The 18,181-nt window shown below is 42.4% G+C and overlaps 1 protein-coding gene and 1 long non-coding RNA gene across 2 annotated transcripts in view; one reads left to right on the top strand and one right to left on the bottom strand.

Annotated features, from left to right (window-relative positions):
• Positions 1 to 18,181, bottom strand: part of SCD5 (stearoyl-CoA desaturase 5) — a 150,827-nt gene that overhangs the window by 35,775 nt on the left and 96,871 nt on the right. The window contains exon 3 of the mRNA XM_038582283.1: positions 2,294 to 2,499. Coding sequence (XP_038438211.1) covers positions 2,294 to 2,499 — 206 coding nt within the window. The remainder of the gene's footprint in view (positions 1 to 2,293; positions 2,500 to 18,181) is intronic.
• On the top strand, positions 3,918 to 5,599 carry LOC119867176. The gene is made up of 3 exons (XR_005382903.1): positions 3,918 to 4,476; positions 5,026 to 5,223; positions 5,522 to 5,599. It is a non-coding gene; the product is annotated as an uncharacterized LOC119867176 (long non-coding RNA).

The raw sequence follows: 18,181 nt of genomic DNA, 5'->3' as shown, positions 1-18,181 counted from the left end.
CTTGGCTTAGAAGTTAGTTCCTTCCATAGGTCTTCCTTCACCCTCACCATTCTGCATTGTCTTCCCATGGCACCCTGTACTACCCTATTATAGCACTACTTTCAGTAGAGTATAATTGTTTGTAAATTTATCTGTGGGTTCCCTGCTGGTCTGCAAGTTTGGGGGGTACAGACACCAAACTTTAAGGTTGTATCTTTAGCACCAATTCTTAGCAGAAGCTCAATGATATATATGAAATGATGATATGAGTGGATGGTTTCTGATAGCTACAGTCCCTTTTGGTCACTGGGCCTGTGATGAAAGATGTTTTCAGATAACTATTCAGGGAACATGCTGAAATAGTTTTTGTTCTTCTGCCTACAATTAGAAATAGTCTTTGGACATATGTACCATGAGTACACACCTAATGAATCAGATTACTACTTTTTTTTTCAAGGAAAAAATGAAAAAAATAAGTCTTCCATTTTATGATGAGAGAAACCCAGATTATTATACTCAGCTCACTTCTCATTAATAGAATAGAAGATCCCTTGCCTTCTCTTCTGAGCTCTTCAAATTAATCTAAGGCCTAATTGTCCCAAAGCATTGCTAATTATATAGCAACATCATTTATATCACAGAATTGGAAATGACATACATATTCAGTCACAGAGTGATGGTTAAATAAGCTGTGACACTCAACTAGTGAACTCACACAGCCTTCAACAATGGTGCCTCCAAGATAATCACAAGTTAAAAGGCAAGACATAAAATTACATATGCAGTATGACTGCCATCATGCAAAATATATCAAATATATGGATAAGACATGGGAAGATACATTATAGATTATTAATGATGGCTGTGTTTGTGTGTTAGGACTGAACTATTTTCTTCCTACTTTTCTGAATTTTGCAAGTGTTCTTTAATGACTTTTAATATTTTATGCCCGTGGTGAAAATCAAAATGAACAAATCATTTAGCTGTCAATTGAAAACATCTTGTTATTTTCTGCTATAAAACTACTGGTGTGTCCACCTGAAAGAGCTGTGTTGAGACGCTCAAAGACCCTCAGGGGAAACCAACAGAAGGAGGGGATGGAAACATACTGAATCCTCTGGCTTGTATAAAAATAATAATTATCACTGATCTAAGCTCTTAACTATGGGCTTAAGAGCCAGGCCATTTCCCATACATTTTGCTTTATTGTGTCCTCATAAGACCTGTAGGAGATAGTGGTTAAGGGAGGTCAGATCTTTTGCTTGCACATGGAGGAGCCACGGAGTTTGATCCTAGGCAGTCTGTCTCCACCTTCAGCCAGTTTATCACTAAGAGCTGTTGCCTACTCCAATGTAAAGAGAGAGACTGAAAGGAAAGCAAGCACAATTCTAAGTCATACTTCCTTTCTTACGAGAATCATTTGTGTCAGACAAAGGTACAGCCTCCATTTCTATTCTCAGGAGTTTCTATTGGGTAAGTCCTCAATGATTCCTGCTTGTCCATGGAGATGGTCTCTGGTAACCACATTTTCACCATGTTATCTCTAGGCTCTAACCAGAGCGCAATCCATAAATTGTCTGTCTTTGCACATACATCCATTACTTTAGGGCAAAAGCCCACTTATAAATGCTCATATACTGGTCCACGGTGCAGATCCAGGCCAACATGGATACATTCTATGCCAGCTTCCTGGATAAAAGGTGAAAAGTAGCCACTCTCTATTTGCCAGCACAATTACAGGCAATTTTCTCCATGTGCCTATTGAAAGTAGATTTACCCTACAAACGCTGACCGACTGAATATGCTCAGCTGACACCATTAGTACACAAAAGCACTTTGAGGCTCTCTGTTACACAGAAACCTACTGGTATAATATTTCCAGGAGTCAGGGGGAGGGAGCCCTCACAAGAGAATTCCAGCAGGACAAAGCAGGATCCCTAGAGAGAGCCCAATGCTGTTGGAGTTTCACTGAAATAAAGCAAGTCTTCCCCCTACCCCTCTCTGCTGGGAAACACGAATGGGGTGGGGAGGGGGAACTACAGAAACAGATTCCGTGAACTCAGTCATGGGGATTGGTCTGAAGGAAATGACATTGGGCTTAAAGGAAATCCATTTCGATTTAAAATTAAAATGAAAAACAAATGTGTAAACAGGGAGGACTTAAGCAAAAAAGAAATGAATAAAAAGAGGTAAATCCTAACAAGAAAGGTAAATGGTATGAGGAAAACTACTTGGGTATTACTGCACCCCATTGTGCTCTCTGTCTCTTGGTCCTGTCCCTCAAGGGACAACTCTATGGTGTCTGTTCACTTACTTTCTCTGGAATCGGACCACAGGATCAGCCAGCAGGTCAGTGACGTCAAGCTTTCTCCCCTTCTCGATGACATCTCGATGTTTGCGAACAAACAGCCACCCGATATGGGAGAAGAAGAAGCCCCGGCGGGCATTGTGAGGGTCAGCGTCAGTCTCTGAGTACTTGTGGTGGACTCGGTGGTCCCTGGCCCACTCGAAAATGTCATTCTGCAGAGAGAACACAGACCGTAAGTAAAGAGACAAAGCACCCTGGTGCCTTCTTGAAAGCTTCTCAGCCTCCCTCTATACCACATCCACCCCCCATCCTCACCACTGACTTCCACTTTGCTCCCACAATCAACCCACAATCTCTCAAGTTCAATCCTTGGGGTTGGTTTGGAGTGGTTGCCATGAAAACAAGAGGAAATCCTTACTTTGTAGGGATCTTTGGGATGTGCCTTCTGCAGGAGGTTTGGGCTTGTTGAGTGAATGAGGGGAAACCTGAAAGTTCTGGTGGAGGCTACTGAAGTCTCCCGGGAGATCACTCATGTTAAGAAAAGACAGATCCAGTCTCAAGATGAAGTAGTGGTTGTCAGAGAGGAGGGGCAACCTCCAGTATGAAAGAAGGTTGGGGCTTGGCCTGAATCGCTCCAATCTCTCTCTCTCATGCTTCCATGGCCTTCCTGTCTGACTTACAGAGAGCAGGAAGCCAGTAAGTAAAAACCCAATGAGCTACTTCACCAAATCTCTGCAAAATACCAAGACACAAATGATACTGTTTGAGGACTGCTCCAGCAGTGTGTCACAGGAAGGGAGGTGGGGTGGCTTTGGCTCCCCAAGGAGTCTGAGGTACTTGGCCTGGCTGTAGAAGCAGAAGTGTCTAAGGGACAGGCAGTACTTACTGGAATCCCAAGAGAGACTCTGGTGGCCAAGGAAGGAGAAGCATTGTCTAGCAGATTCTGCCAAACCCACAGGGAGGGTGGGGCTTGGGTATACGGTGGGGGAGGGGGACCCATCCTACCACCGTCTCATGATGGGAGATTGAAGGAAGGTGTCAAGAGACTGGAGGTCCTGGGTGAGCTATCCAGGACAAGAGCCAATGGCATTGAGGAGGGTATTGTTTTTTTTTTGTTTGTTTGTTTGTTTTTTTGAGGAGGGTATTGTTAAGGAGACCTCATCTACAGTCACGGGCCGGTGAGATCTCGAGACTTGTAGTTTATACTCAGGTACGTTTTTCTCTGATACTGCTTTCAAAGCTTTGAGCAGGCAAATCACACTGAGAAGTAGGGCTTTTGATAGGAAAAATAATCTGAAAATAAAAATAAATATATATAGTACATAAGCCCTTTTAAATCAAAAGGTCATAGTGTTTTATCCTATACTACTCAGAACTTAGTCATATTTTCACTAGCAAATCTGCCATTTCACAGATATTGGCTTCATCCTGCTGATGAGAAGAAAGGGAATGGTTTTATTCTCAAAATTCTAAGTTTCCTTTTTTTTTTTTTTAAGTTTTACTTATTTATTCATGAGAGACACGGAGAGAGGCAGAGACACAGGTAGAGGAAGAAGCAGGCTCCCTGTGGGGAGTCCGAGGTGGGACTGGATCCTGGGACTCCAGGATCACGAACTGAGCCAAAGGCAGACGCTTAACTAGTGAGCTACCCAGGTGTCCCCTAACAGTTTCTTTAATCAAAAGGAGGTTCGTTGAGTTTTTGGTTTCTTGGACTCATCCAATGCTGCTAGAAGGCTCCTCAACCTTGTTGATCCAATAGCACCCTGAAAACTTCTCAATCTGCTTCTCCTTCGGGTAATAGGACAGACAGAAGGGAGGTAGACAGACCTCATGAGTTACATGCTCAGCTTTGAATATCAAAGGAAAAAAGAGGTTCTTGGTAGTCTGTACAAGGCAAAAATTATATCCTGGCTTACAGAGATAAGAAAGAAGTCTTTAGATTTTACTAGAGTATTTAAACATGGTGGGTTGGAAAGAATGGAACTATTTATTAGTCATAATCACAGAATCTGGAATTAGAAAGGAATTTCAAACATCAGTCAAAGACCACTACAGTCCAAGGAATAATTTATTCCTTTTGCATTCGCTTATTGCCATGCCCACATGAACACAGCAAGGAAGGCGGATACTCTGTGCCCAGTTCACAGAAGGCAAAATCAAGTCTTACAAGACTTACTCAAGTTTGCTGGGTTGGTCAAAACAGTAATGGAAAAAAAAAAATGATGTTCCTTGAGTTCCTAGTTCACTCTCTTCTTAACAAAGTATTTCCCTCCTTCTCCAAATTTAGAGGGAGGTCTTTTACAGAAAACTCTCATTTTCCTTGTTAAATGTATATTGGTTCCTTATCACAATGCAATTTTTTAAGAACCCTAAGTAGAGAGTTCCAAGGGACTGGAAACATTTGGGATAAGTCCTCAATGACTCCTCACACAGTCCCTCAATGTTCTCACACAGTTCGGCATAACAGAATCACCACAAAAGTAGGACAATGAAGACAGGCTGGAACAAAGATGTTTATTTGCTTTAATCCTTCTTGCCTGGATACCTTCCCGAACAGAAGCCACTTATACTACAACAGTGAGATGAAGTGAGGGTTTGGGTCACTTCCCAATTGGTCAAGCAAGTAATTGAGCCCCAAATACTTTAAGATGTATTTTTTCAAAATCTTCTGTTATAGTTTTTTATTTATTTGTTTGTTGTTTATTTATTTATTTATGATTTTATTTATTTATTCATAGACACAGAGAGAGAGGCTGAGACACAGGCAGAGGGAGAAGCAGGCTCCATGCAGGGACCCCGACGTGGGACTCGGGTCTCCAGGATCACAGCCCAGGATGCAGGCGGCGCCAAACCGCTGCGCCACCGGGACTGCCCCCTTGTTTTTATTTTTAATGCGAAAGCTGATTCCAATGAAAAAGTGACTCAAAGAACAAGAGGTAAACCAACAACAGGGAGAAGGGAGCAAGATTCACATGCTTATGCAAGGGCCTTTTCCTTCCTACTTATCTGATTTTGCATCTATCCTGGAGTGATTGGGAGTGGGAGCCAACCAGGAACGGCATATGTCTTTGATGAAAAGCTGTGTGTACCTAGGGTGTGTTTGGTACAGTCAATATGTGTGCAAGGGCGAGTGGAGGGCTGACGAGGAGGGTGAGGTGGCTGAGCAAACTTCAGGAGGTGGGGAGTGAGAGGGAACAGCCCCAGCAATCTCCTGCTAATCTCTTTTCCCCCCAGTGTTCCCAAAGTGCTGACTCCTCTTGTCTGGAACGCTGTGCACTGCTCCATCATCCTCGCTTCACAGGAAAGAAAAAACAAAATCAAGGCATAGAGAGATGGCAAACTTCTATCAATGAACTGACCCTCTTAAGTATGTGGATTCTCTATGGTCTGTGCGCCGTGTGCACAGTTTGGTAGGGGCATGATATTAAACTCAGCAGCAATTTCTGAAGCCTAAATACCTACATGTTCTAACAAATCAGTTGACAAATGATTCCATTTGCGACTCAGAGTTTATGCCTAACTTCTGGGAGATCACAGTCTCAATGCATAACCCCATCACCTTCAAAAGTGGACACTCACCTTTATCGAGTTTATTGATCATTCCTGGCAAAGAATTGGAGTGGTGAAAAGTGCTACATTAGGTCTAAAAGCCCAGGGTCGAACTGAGGCACAGGCAGCTTTGGGGAGTGGGAGAAGAGGCAGAGGAAGAGAGCAAACCAGGAGTATACAGCTCAGGTGGTAGGTTTTATTTTACCAGGAGCCAGACCATGTCCTACTCCATGCTGTCCAAGAGAAATATAACGTGAGCACATATGTGATGAAAACTTTCCTGGTAGCCACATTAAAAAAAGTGAGAAGAAATAAGTAAAATTAATTTTAATAATATATCTTACTTATTAACATGTTCAAAATATCATTTCAATATATGATTAACATAAAATTATTAACGAGGCATTTCACATTATTTTTTGGTACCAACTCTTTGAAATTGTGTGTGTCTTTTACACTTGTAGCATACTTCAATTCAGACTAGCCACATTTCAAGTGCTCAGTAGCCACGTGTGATTAGCGGCTACCATATTGAACAGTGCAGGTCCAACTCGTGGCTTGTCCACTCCTCTATATGTGTGTTATCAAAAGTCTAAAAAACGCCAGCGTTAGAAAATAAGAAAAAATTTAAAAATTTCATGTTGCTAATTGATTAGAATGGCAAATTGTCACAAACATGTGAAGGGCAATGGGCTGGGCATACCTAAAGCATTAAAATCATGCCTATCCTTCAATGTAGCAATCTGCTTTCTAGAATTTATTTTAACAAAATCATCATGGTTGTGTGCAAAGACTTAACCACAGAGATGCTCATTGCATTGAAAACTGGAAAAACCCTGAATTTCCACATAACAGGATTTCATTGAGTATCTTGTGATATATTGACTGAATACTATTCGTGTGTGTGTGTGTATATGACAGAAAGTTTCTGGGGAGAGAAATACTAAGAAAAAAGTCTTAGGGTTACCTTAGGGGAGTGAGATTGGGAAAGAGGAGATGAGGAGAACCATCTTTACATTTTACCTCATACTCAGAAATTTTTAACAAAAGCATCTATTGGTTTTGAATTAAAAAACAAATAACAAAAGGATATTGTTATCCTGACATAGAGTGATGAAAGGGAAAGTAGTTAAGAGAAAAGTAGTTTTCACAATAATAAATATAATTTTTGTAAAAATGTGTGTGTAAGCATAGGAAAAATAAAGGAAGTAAGTTAGCCAACCTGTTTAGAGTGATTCTCTCTGGGAAGCAAGATGGTGGGGGATTTTTTAATTTTTTCTTTTAGTTTGCCTGCATTTTTTACATTTTTATAATAAACAAGTTTGTCTTTTATAATATGGGGTAAACAGATTTTAAAAACATTTCTATACTCCTGAAGTGAAACCACTCAGCTTCTGCCATCAGCCCCCTGTTAGGAGAAGCTCCACTAGAGTCAGATTCATCTAGTACTCCAGTCAGTTCCACATCTTTCCATCACTCTTCTTCTCTTTGTTCTTAGTAACACTCAACCAATCACACATCAACTAGTGCTACAGTGCCTTTGCTGAAATGCACCCTGTGTGTCATACCTTTAATACTTCACTCTCCATCATAGATAACATCCCTAAACAGGGCCCTGCTGAGACTGTGGAAATTGAAATTGATCGTGTGGTGATTTTTCTCCATAAGCACAGCCTTTGAGTATTATCTGGGACTTTAGCAAAGATAATCAATCTCAAAAGCTCCATTGAAGCAGATTATGAAGCAACGGGCTCCATCAGGACTACTTTCCTCTAACTTCCTTTTATGTTCAAAGTAAATTCTTGAATCTAGTCCTCTAAAATGGTGATAGGGGAATCTGTCTTTTGAGGCTCACATAATTTCCACTGGTTAGTAAGATGAAGGCTAAATGTAAACAGCATTTAGCTTGTTCTACTCAACAGATCTGAGGCCAGAATCACTGATCAGCTTTCCCCCAGCCTAGCTGCATGCAAGCTGATGTGTGCTTCTGACCAGACACCACCACTGTGGTTGTACTGTCTCCTAGTTCAGTTCAATTGTGTCACTGACTTAATATTTCAAAAGGGGAAATTTACCAGGTGGCCTCAAAACATAGCCAAAGGGAATTCCACTTGTGTTCATAACACATCTTTGTTTCTCGTCAGTAGTGAAAAGACAAATTGGGATCAACACATCAGCTCCAACAGGCAGGTTATAGAGGAGAGAGAGAGAGAGAGAAAGAGAGAGAGAGACAGAGAGAGAGAGAGACAAAGTGTGTGTGTGTGTGTGTGTGTGTGTGTGTGTGTGTCTTGTGAATGAATGACATCTTGTCTGGAAAAAGAGTCATTCTATCAAGAGGGTCAAAGAGAACACTCCTGCCTCCATTCTTTAGGGACCATAAAGCTCATTTGAAATTGACTTTATTTCGGTCTCTGGGGTCTGAATTCAATCTCCTCAAGTTCAGATGCCAACATTGTACTTTTCAAACAGTGAAAAACATTCAGTGCTTTCCCCATTGTTGATACTGGGTCAGCACTGATATCCTTCCAGATAACATTGATGATCTGTAAGAAGAGCTCAGAAAGTCCCCAAGAAGGGCCTGGCAGAAATCTATACCACCTGGAAAATTGTAGCTTCCAGAGGACAAGTTCCCACCTGCTGTGTAGCCTTCATTTGGCACTCGGCTGGGGGAGGTTTTATAAGCTGGGCAGTGTGAAAAGCCAACTTGTTTGCTGACAAAACTTAAAGTTTGCAAAGAAGGAAAGGGGCATTTTGTATTTTCTTTTATTACTCCATTGTTTAGCTCTCTTACGATGAGAAACACATTTTTAACACACATTTTAAAAATGGCTTGGGTAGTCAAGCTTGGTAGACAAGTTGGCCTCCTGTGAATCTTTTCAACTTGGCTTTTGGGAGTTTTTTGAGTAAGTCATGTTCTAGTTTCCTGAGCTGTATGTCCTTCACTCGATGAGTCCAAATTTCAGAGAAGAAAGGCCTAGAAAACAATGACAGCCCAGCAGCAAAGGGCATACCTTGTTCCCAGATTTTGCTTTTTAAATATCACTCCCCATTAAAAGGAGTCAAGACTCTGATGAAATGGCAGGTGTCAGGATTAGGGCAGGAAAAGTACAAGAGAAATGTGATATATTTTGTTGTTGTACCAGAAAGTAAAGAATTGCTCAAAAATAATGGGGATGTGTCAAAAAAGGACACAGTAGTCTATTTGTGGTGCCTCAGTGGGAGGCACTGAACAAACCCGGAAAAATAATTTGGGGCATTAAGACAAATAACAGTAATGGATTTAAAATGATGTAATAAAATAAGAGTACATGAGCCCATAATAAATAAGTAAATAAATGTAGGGGTGGAAAATAATGAGTGAGAAATCACTGTTTTGCAGGTGCCATGACAATAATTGATTCTAGCAAGAATTGCCCATGTATGCTGAAACTGTTGGGCAAAAGGTTAATGAAGGAAAAATATTTACATAGGCTCTTAGTATCTCAGCATAAACTGCTTATTATTACAAAAGGAAAAATGGTCATCTCGTGGGAGAAACTGAGTAAACACCACTTTAAGTGATCAAAGTTCATACCACCTATAATGGTATTGGACAAAGTGATATCATTAGACAAAGTAATATCATGTGCATCTTATTTGATGCTCAGGACACAAGATCATTAATGTAGCATTTCTGACAAAAATGTACAGAATATAGGTATGAGAAAACATGAGCAAACCAAAATGGGGACATTCTACAAAATAACTGGATTGTGCATTTCAAAAATGCTGAAGTCCTAAAATCAAGGGAAGACCAAGGAGATATTCCAGATGGTAGGAGGCCAAAGGGGCATCACAACTCATTGTAAGGCAGGATCTTGAATTGGTTCTTGGGCTAAGATCCTAGATATAGCATTTTATCAACATTAAATCCTCTGATTTTGGTCCATTTTCTATGTTCTTATAAAATGTCTTTGTGGGATCCCTGGGTGGCTCAGCAGCTTAGGGCCTGCCTGCCTTTGGCCCAGGGCATGAACCTGGAGTCCCTGGGATCCAGTCAAGCATCAGGCTCCCTGTGTGAAGTCCTGCTTCTCCCTCTGCCTGTGTCTCTGCCTCTCTCTCTCTCTCTCTCTCTCTCTCTCTCTCTCTCTCCCTGTCTCTCATGAATAAACAAATAAAATCTTAAAAAAAAAAAGTCTTTGCTATTAGGAACTACATAGTGAAGTATTGAGGGATGAAAAGGCATGATGTTTTTAACTTAGTCTCAAATGATTCAGAAAAACTAACACAGAAGAATGTATATTCATGCATATGGAAAGAGAAAGAACAATAAAGCAAATGAGGCAATATGTCAACCATTAGTGAATCTGGGTGAAGGGTAAACAGGATTCCTCATGGTATTTTTGCAAGTGTTCTGTAAGTCCAAAATTATTTCACAATAAAACGTTAAAACTAAAAAAAATTTTTTTCAAGGGAAGCTTTCTATAAAAATCTCCAATTTTCTCCTTCTACTCCATTTCTACCCCGCCATTCTTGCTCAAGTTGTTGCCAGTCTGCCTGACTCCTGTTAACAGCCTCTTACTCCTCCTGCCTCCAGTCCTTAACCCCTGTGCAATACATCTGGTACACTGCGACCATCCTTCCCGGATTCATATTCCCCAAATACCTACCTTGCTCATTATCCAACAATCTCTTCCTACTACTTTTCTCATCAAGTCTAAACATTTCTTCTTCTTGGCAATCAAAGAGTTTCAACTGGTCTGATAATCCTTATCTTTCCCACCTTTGTTTATTCTTTTTTTTTATAAGATTTTATTTATTCATGAGAGACACAGAGAGGCAGAGACACAGGCAAAAGGAGAAGCAGACTCCTCACAAGGAGCCCGAGGCAGGACTTGATCCCAGACCCCGGGATCACGCCCTGAACTGAAGGCAGATGCTCAACGGCTGAGCCTCCCAGGCATCCCTTTGTTTATTCTTTAATGTGACAAATATTTACTGACTGTTGGTATGTGCTAAGAGATAAGGAATAGGACAACCAAGGCTCTGTCCTCAAGGAATATATGTTGTATGGAGAAGACAAACATAAAGTTAATGGAGTCAAAGAAATAAAATCATTTCAGACTGAGATTAGTGTTTTGAAGTAAATACATATGGGGAATAACAAGGGGACGCTCAGCAAGGACTTTCTAATCAGGTAATCCTCAGGCTGGGAAGAGCTGGGGGCAGGGGAAGAAGTGAAACATCTGGAGTAGAGGGGAGGACTGGGCACAGTCCGGGAACCAGACCAGTGTGTTGCGGGTGCAGCAGTAGGGCAAGAGTGAAGTCTGAGAGGTATTACGGCGTAATGAAGAATGTATCTGGTCTTTGTCCCTGGTGGTTCCTGGCACAGAACTTCAAAAACCCTTGGAATTTCCTGAGTGATAAGAGTCTCTTTATTATGCTAGTGGCATAACAGTGGTGGGCCCCCTATATAGCTTCCGCATCAGGCTGGTCACCAAAAAGACCCACTTCGCCAGGGGAGGGGAACTAGACACTGAGTTCAGTCCTGGGGCCAGTACAGACTCTGGACACAGACTTGGAGGAGTTTTTTGGCTGACCAATGCATGATGTGCAGGGCAGGTGGCACACCTTGATTCTACCAGGGAGAGGGCACAGAAGCTTTCTTTGCCTGAGGGATCCTCAGACCTCGCCCTATGTGTCTCTTCCATTTGGTTGGTCCTGATTTTATAATCAGAATCTTTATAATCAGATATCCTTTATAATTAAAACTGCAATAGGAAGTACAATACTTTTTTGAGTTCTGTCTAGTGAATTCTCAAACCTGAGGGAATTGTGTGAATTTGGAGCCAGTAGGTCAGAGGTACAAGGGGCCTGGAGATCCTATTTGTGGCTGGGACCTAAAGTGATGGCAGTCATGTGGAAGGTTGAGGCTCGACCTTGTGGGATTCAACACCAACTCAGGTGATTAGTGTCACAACTGTAGTGAAATATGCTTGGGGTGGAAGCAGAGCATTGGGATGCAAAAGCCTGATCACTCAGGGCTTTTGAGGCCAGAGTAACAAGCCTAGATTTCATTCCAAATGCAATGCTAAACCACTGAAAGATTCTTTCTTTCTCACTGGAGAGTGGTTTAATTTTCAATAAATTCTGTCTGGCTGCAGTATGGCAAGGGGCAGGTGCTGAAGGAGGAAGACCAGTTTATAAGGCATCTGCAGTATAGGCAAGACATGGTGGTGGCTTGGACCAGAGGGTGGCACAGATGAGAGGCGTGCAGATGCAAGATGCAAGTGGAACTTGAAGATGATGTTAGCTAAAAGACTGGAGTGAGGGATGATTAGGGAAATAGAGAAATCCTGAATGATGCCCAGATTTCTGGCACCATTAGGGGGAGATGAAAGACTCGCAGGTTTGGTTTTGGCACATTGATTCTGAGAGGCCTAAGAGACATCCAGTGAGAGATATCGTGCAGGTAGCTGGGTTTACAACATGCGAGAGCAGACTGCAGTCCGTTTCCTTCGTTAATCAGACTAATTTTCAACTATGCAGGGACCCCATACAATATGCCTTGATTATTCCTCTCTGTCCACCTCTGCTCTCGTGTTTCTCCTACCTTCCCCCTTCTTCCTCGCCTCTGCAAATCCTTCTCACCCTTCAAGTTCCAGCTCAAAACTCCCTTCTGCATTAGGTTTTTTGTTTTTGTTTTTGTTTATTTTAGATTTTATTTATTTATTCATGAAAAGCACACACACACACACACACACACACACACACACAGAGAGAGGCAGAGACACAAGCAGAGGCAGAAACAGGTATGTCCATGCAGGGAGCCCAATGTGGGACTCGATCCCAGGTCTCCAGGATCACGCCCTGGGCTGAAGGTGGTGCTAAACCGCTGAGCCACCCAGGCTGCCCTGCATTAGGTTTAATCCTAGTCATATTCACATTTCAAGCCATAGGAGTCAGTATGAAGCTTTCAAGCAATTTAACTCCCTGGTCTTGTAAGAGTTCCCCTTTATTATATAGAAGTCTAGCCAGCTCTATCAGATTGCAAACACCTCTGACAAGGGCCATTTCTTATACATCTCTTATATTCTTCACAAGCACATAGGGGTTTATGCACCTTTAAATTAAAAAGGAATTAACTAGGGGATGCCTAGGTGGCTAAGTGGTTGAGCGTCTGCCTTTGGCTCAGGCCATGATATCAGGGTCCTGGGTTAGAGTCCCACATCTGGCTCCCCACAGGGAGTCTGCTTCTCCCTCTGCCTATGTCTCTATCTTTCTCTGTGTCTCTCATGAATAAATAAATAAATAATCTTAAAAAAATGAAAAGGAACTAACTAGAGATTTACACAAAAAGCCACAGAAGAGTCAATAGTAGAAAATGATCACATGTGTCTGTCTTCTAAAAGAGTTTTTAAAAGTAAGGCTAGAAATTTCTTCTGGCAAATGAAACCATAAATTTTGCTATTAATTAAAGTTGTTGATTTGATGGCTCTTGTAGCCATTATAACTTCAAAGCTTTATAAAAGATGTAAAACAGCATCCCTGAAACACTCCTGTAACAAGAGCTCTGATTGGCGCTAGTAGGAATATGATAGGATGATTGAAAGCCTGAACTTTGATAAATAAGGACAAGAGATGAAAATAGCTTCATATCTAATGAAAGGTGGGGGCAGGGAGGGAAGCTAATGGAAGGCCCCAGTGGATCTGTGAGATCTATTTTTATTTAGCACCTTCATTAATGACTGGGAGCAAGGGTACACATTATGTTAATAACGTTTTTTGGTTGTTACCAAATTAGGAGGTGCTGCAGACATCACTGAAGACAGAGAAATAACACAGATGGATCTAAAGAGGTTGGAAATATGAATAGAAATTATCACAATGAGATTTGATTTAGGAAAAATGCAAATGAAGGCAGCTGGGAAAGAAATCATCCAAAATGCAAAATAATCAGTGGGTTGGGAAACCTAGAAAGCGACAACATGGAATGTCTGGCAGGAGAGTAGTGAGAATAAAGAGTAAAGAGTGACAACTCAGTGCTAGCTTAGCCCAAATAGTCAGTAGCAGGTCTGGGAAGAAACAGCTTGTCAAGGAGTTACATTTTGACACAATGTCCTTGGACATCTATACACAGTTTTGGAGACAATGTGGGGAATAAACAAAAATCAGCTCAGACATTTGAGCCTTTGTTTCTTCAGTTTAAAACAAGGGATTAGACTCTGCTTCTGAGGCCCCCTGATGTCAACCCTCTGGCAGGTTCTAAGAGAGGAATTGAGTGGTGGCAGAGAAATGCCTGGCTACCGCGAGGTGCCCAGTCTGGATGCCTCATCCCAGGATCTTCCTTGTGAAAAGTAAGCTGAATGAAACAGCTTGAAAATATATGTCAGAATTGGTTCTGTATGGACAGCCCTGCGTGTGGAATTCATCATAAACAAGTGTTGGAGCACCTGGGTGGCTCAGTCGGTTAAGCATCTGCCTTCAGCTCAGGTCATGATCCCAGGGTTTCGGGATGGAGCCTCACGTTGGGCTCCCTGCTTACCAAGCAGTCTGCTTCTCCCTCTCCCTCTGCCTGTCACCCAATTCATGCTTGCCTGCTCGCTCTCTCTCAGATGAATAAATAAAATCTTAAAAAAAAGAAAAAGTTCTGCCAATAGAGATGTGAAGCCAAATGAACATATAAAATCGGATAGCAGAAAGTTTCCAGAACACTCGGTGAGATGCATAGGAGTGGTGGCTGCCCAAGCTGAGCCCAGCAACATGCTCCATGTTCCTTCCTGCTCCCCTACACCAGCCTCGGCCCTCTCACTGGCTGTAGAAAATGGTGAAGGAAACCACTTACTGTGATGTTTTTGAGGGTCAAATCCAGTGCCACCCAGGAAGAATTGAAAAAGGCTTACAGGAAACTGGCCTTCATTGAAGTACCACCCTGGAGGATTTAGCCCCTGACTTTGGCCCAGGGCCTGATCCTGGAGACCCGGGATCGAGTCCCACGTCCGGCTCCCTGTGTGGAGCCTGCTTCTCCCTCTGCCTGTGTCTCTGCCTCTCTCTCTCTCTCTCTCTCTCTCATGTTTATCATGAATAAATAAATAAAATCTTAAAAAAAAAGAAGTACCACCCTGATAAGAATCCAAATGAGGGAGAGAAGTTTCAACAGATTTCTAAGCTTACGAAGTGCTCTCTGATACAAAGAAAAGGGAATTATATGACAAAAGAGGAGAACAGGCAATTAAAGAAAGTGGAGCTGGTGGTGGTTTTGGCTCCCCCACAGACATCTTTGATATGTTCTTTGGATGAGGAGGAAGGTTGCAGAAAGAAAGGGGAGGTAAAAATGTTGTGCATCAGCTCTCGGTAACCTTAGAAGATCTATAGAATGGTGCAACAAGAAAACCAGCTTGCAAAAGAATGTATTTACGATAAATGTGAAGGCCAAGGTAGTACGAAAAGAGTAGTTGAATGTTGTCCCAATTGTCGAGGTACTGGAATGCAAATAAGAATTCATCAGATTAAAAAAAAAAAAAAAGAATTCATCAGATAGAACCTGGAATGGATCAGCAATTCAACCTGTGTGCATGGAGTGCCAGGGCCAGAGGGAACAGATCAGTCCTAAAGATAGATGTAAAAGCTGCAACAGAAGGAAGATAGCTCAAGAGAAGAAGATTCTAGAAGTGCATAATGACAAAGGCACGAAAGATAGCCAGAAGATAACATTCCATGGTGAAGGAGACCAAGAACCAGAACTGGGACCAGGAGATATTATTATTGTTCTAGATCAGAAGGACCATGCTGTGGGAATGTGAACTGGTGCAGCCACTCTGGAAAATTGTGTGAAGGTTCCTCAAAGAGTTAAAAATAGACCTGCCCTACGACCCAGCAATTGCACTACTGGGGATTTACCCCAAAGATACAGATGCAGTGAAAAGCCGAGACACCTGCACCCCAATGTTTATAGCAGCAATGTCCACAACAGCCAAACTGTGGAAGGAGACTTGATGTCTTTCCAAAGATGAATGGATGTAGAAGATGTGGTCTGTACATACATGGGATATTACTCAGCCATTAGAAAGGACGAATACCCACATGCTTCGACGTGGGTGGAACTGGAGGGTATTGTGTTGAGTGAAGTAAGTCAATCGGAGAAGGACAAACATTATATGGTTTCATTCATACGGGGAATATAAAAAATAGTAAAAGGAATTATAGGGAAAAGGAGAGAAAATGAGTGGGAAAAACCAGAGAGAGAGAGAGACAAAACATGAGAGACTCCTAACTCTGGGAAACGAACAAGGGGTAGTAGAAGGGGAGGTGGGCGGGGGGATGGGGTGACTGGGTGATGGGCATTGAAGGGGGCACCTGACGAGATAAGCACTCGGTGTTATACTATATGTTGGCAAATCGAACTCCAATAAAAAAAAATATACAAAAAAAGTTATTTCAAAAAAAAAGTTAAAAAAAGTTAATAGTTCACTTTCACTATGTTAGGACATCAGAAAGATCACAGGATGTTAAAGCTGGACTCCTCTCCAGTGTGCTCCCTGTATCTGCAACACTAACTACATTACTATGGGTGACAGCATGCTAAGTGGAAAAACTATCTACTGTATTTTGAATCAAATCTATCTGAGCTGCAATCCAGACAACCCATTCATGGCCAATTTGTCTTTGCTCATGTTATATAAATTCTCTGAGCCTCAATACTTTCCTTTGCAAAACTGAAACAATAAAACTTACTTTGCAAAGCTTAAAAGAAAAAAAAAAGGGACCATGCTGTTTTTACTCGATGAGGAGAACACTTTTTCATGTATATGGACATCCAGCTGGTTGAAGCCCTGTGAGGCTTTCAAAAGCCAATATTGACTCTTGACAACCGAACTCTTGACACTCTTGACAACCAAACCATCATCATCACCTCTCATCCAGGTCAGACTGTCAAGCATGAGGATATCAAGTGTGTGCTAAAGAAAGGCATGCCAATTGATCACAGACCATATGAGAAGGGTTGCCTAATCATTGAATTTAAGGTAAACTTCCCTGAGAATGGCTTTCTCTCTCCTGATAAACTTTCTTTGCTGGAAAAACTCCTACCTGTGAGGAAGGAAGTAGAAGAGACTAATGAAATGGACCAGCTGGAACTGGTGGACTTTGATCCCAATCAGCAAAGATGGCACCATGATAATGGGGAAGCATATGAGGATGATGAACATCATCCTAGGGGTGGTGTTCGGTGTCAGACCTCTTAATGGGGCCAGTGAATAACACTGCTGGCATTTTATATGCAGTAGTGAAGTACTGACGGACTTAATCATAGCTCACTACCGGCTATTGTTTCTGTTTTAATATTCAACTATAGTAGTATTTTAAGAGTTAAGTGAAGAATAAACTCAGATTAAGAAAAACACCTGATAGCTATATGTTCACAAAAGTACCCTCTACTCTACCAAGTATTTCTTTGAATAAACACTCTCTGTGTGCTTTTAAAGTATTTATGGTTTTGTTTACAAAGGCTTGATCACCTCGCAATGCTTAGGAAAAGCCCATTGTACAGAGGGTGAAATCTGCATGAAGAGTCTCTGCTCTGTCTGGGGTTGGGTAACCCGAGAGGCAGGCGGCCCTCCGGATTGCGCGCCCATCCACAGGGGGACACCCCTTGCTCCGACGAGTACATTTTCATTCCCTCGAGGTGTGTTTTCATGGGTGGTTTTCCTCGTCTCCCCAGCTCTCACTGACCTAGATCCACAACAAGGAAGGAGGCGAGGCATCTTAGCATCTTAGCTGGAGCCTGCACAGAGAGCCCCCCAAGGTCAAGGATTCTGGAGCCTGAAGTAAGCATTCTGATGTTTCTCCTACCTGACTGCCACCGCGCCGCTAGTGCCCGAGGTGTAGGCGAGGGCCCCCCCTCACAGGCAAGTCTCTCTCCTTGACGTGCACATGCACACAGAGCCAGCCTCGGGCGGGGGCTGGTCTGTGATCCCGAATCTGGCACAATACCTCCAGCGTCTCATGACTGTGGTCTGAGGCTTCATTGTGTCCCTGAGATGTATGAGGCCGTACTGCTGCCCCAACTACCATTCTGCCTTGCCATGGCATGTAGGCAATACCCAGACTCGGTGCTATGTCTAACAGAGCCCTGCACTGAGGTGGCGCCTGTCCCCCTCTCTGTAATCTCTTCTACAGCCACCCCCCTCACCCACATGGACCAGCCGCACTGGCCACCTTTCTCTTCCTTGAACACACCATATCTGTTCCTATCTTCAGCTCCTCCTTCCATCTGGATTGCTCTTCCTCCTCTCTGGTCTCTCCCCCAGGGCTCAGCTCTAGGGTCAGCTCCTGGGGGAGGGCTTCTCCAGCATCCTGTCGGAAGCA

This window comes from Canis lupus, chromosome 32 (assembly GCF_011100685.1).
Source record: "Canis lupus familiaris isolate Mischka breed German Shepherd chromosome 32, alternate assembly UU_Cfam_GSD_1.0, whole genome shotgun sequence".
Classification (NCBI taxonomy): Eukaryota; Metazoa; Chordata; class Mammalia; order Carnivora; family Canidae; genus Canis; species Canis lupus.
The sequence above is the reverse complement of the archived record's forward strand: the minus strand, read 5'-3'. Positions and strand labels throughout refer to the sequence as shown.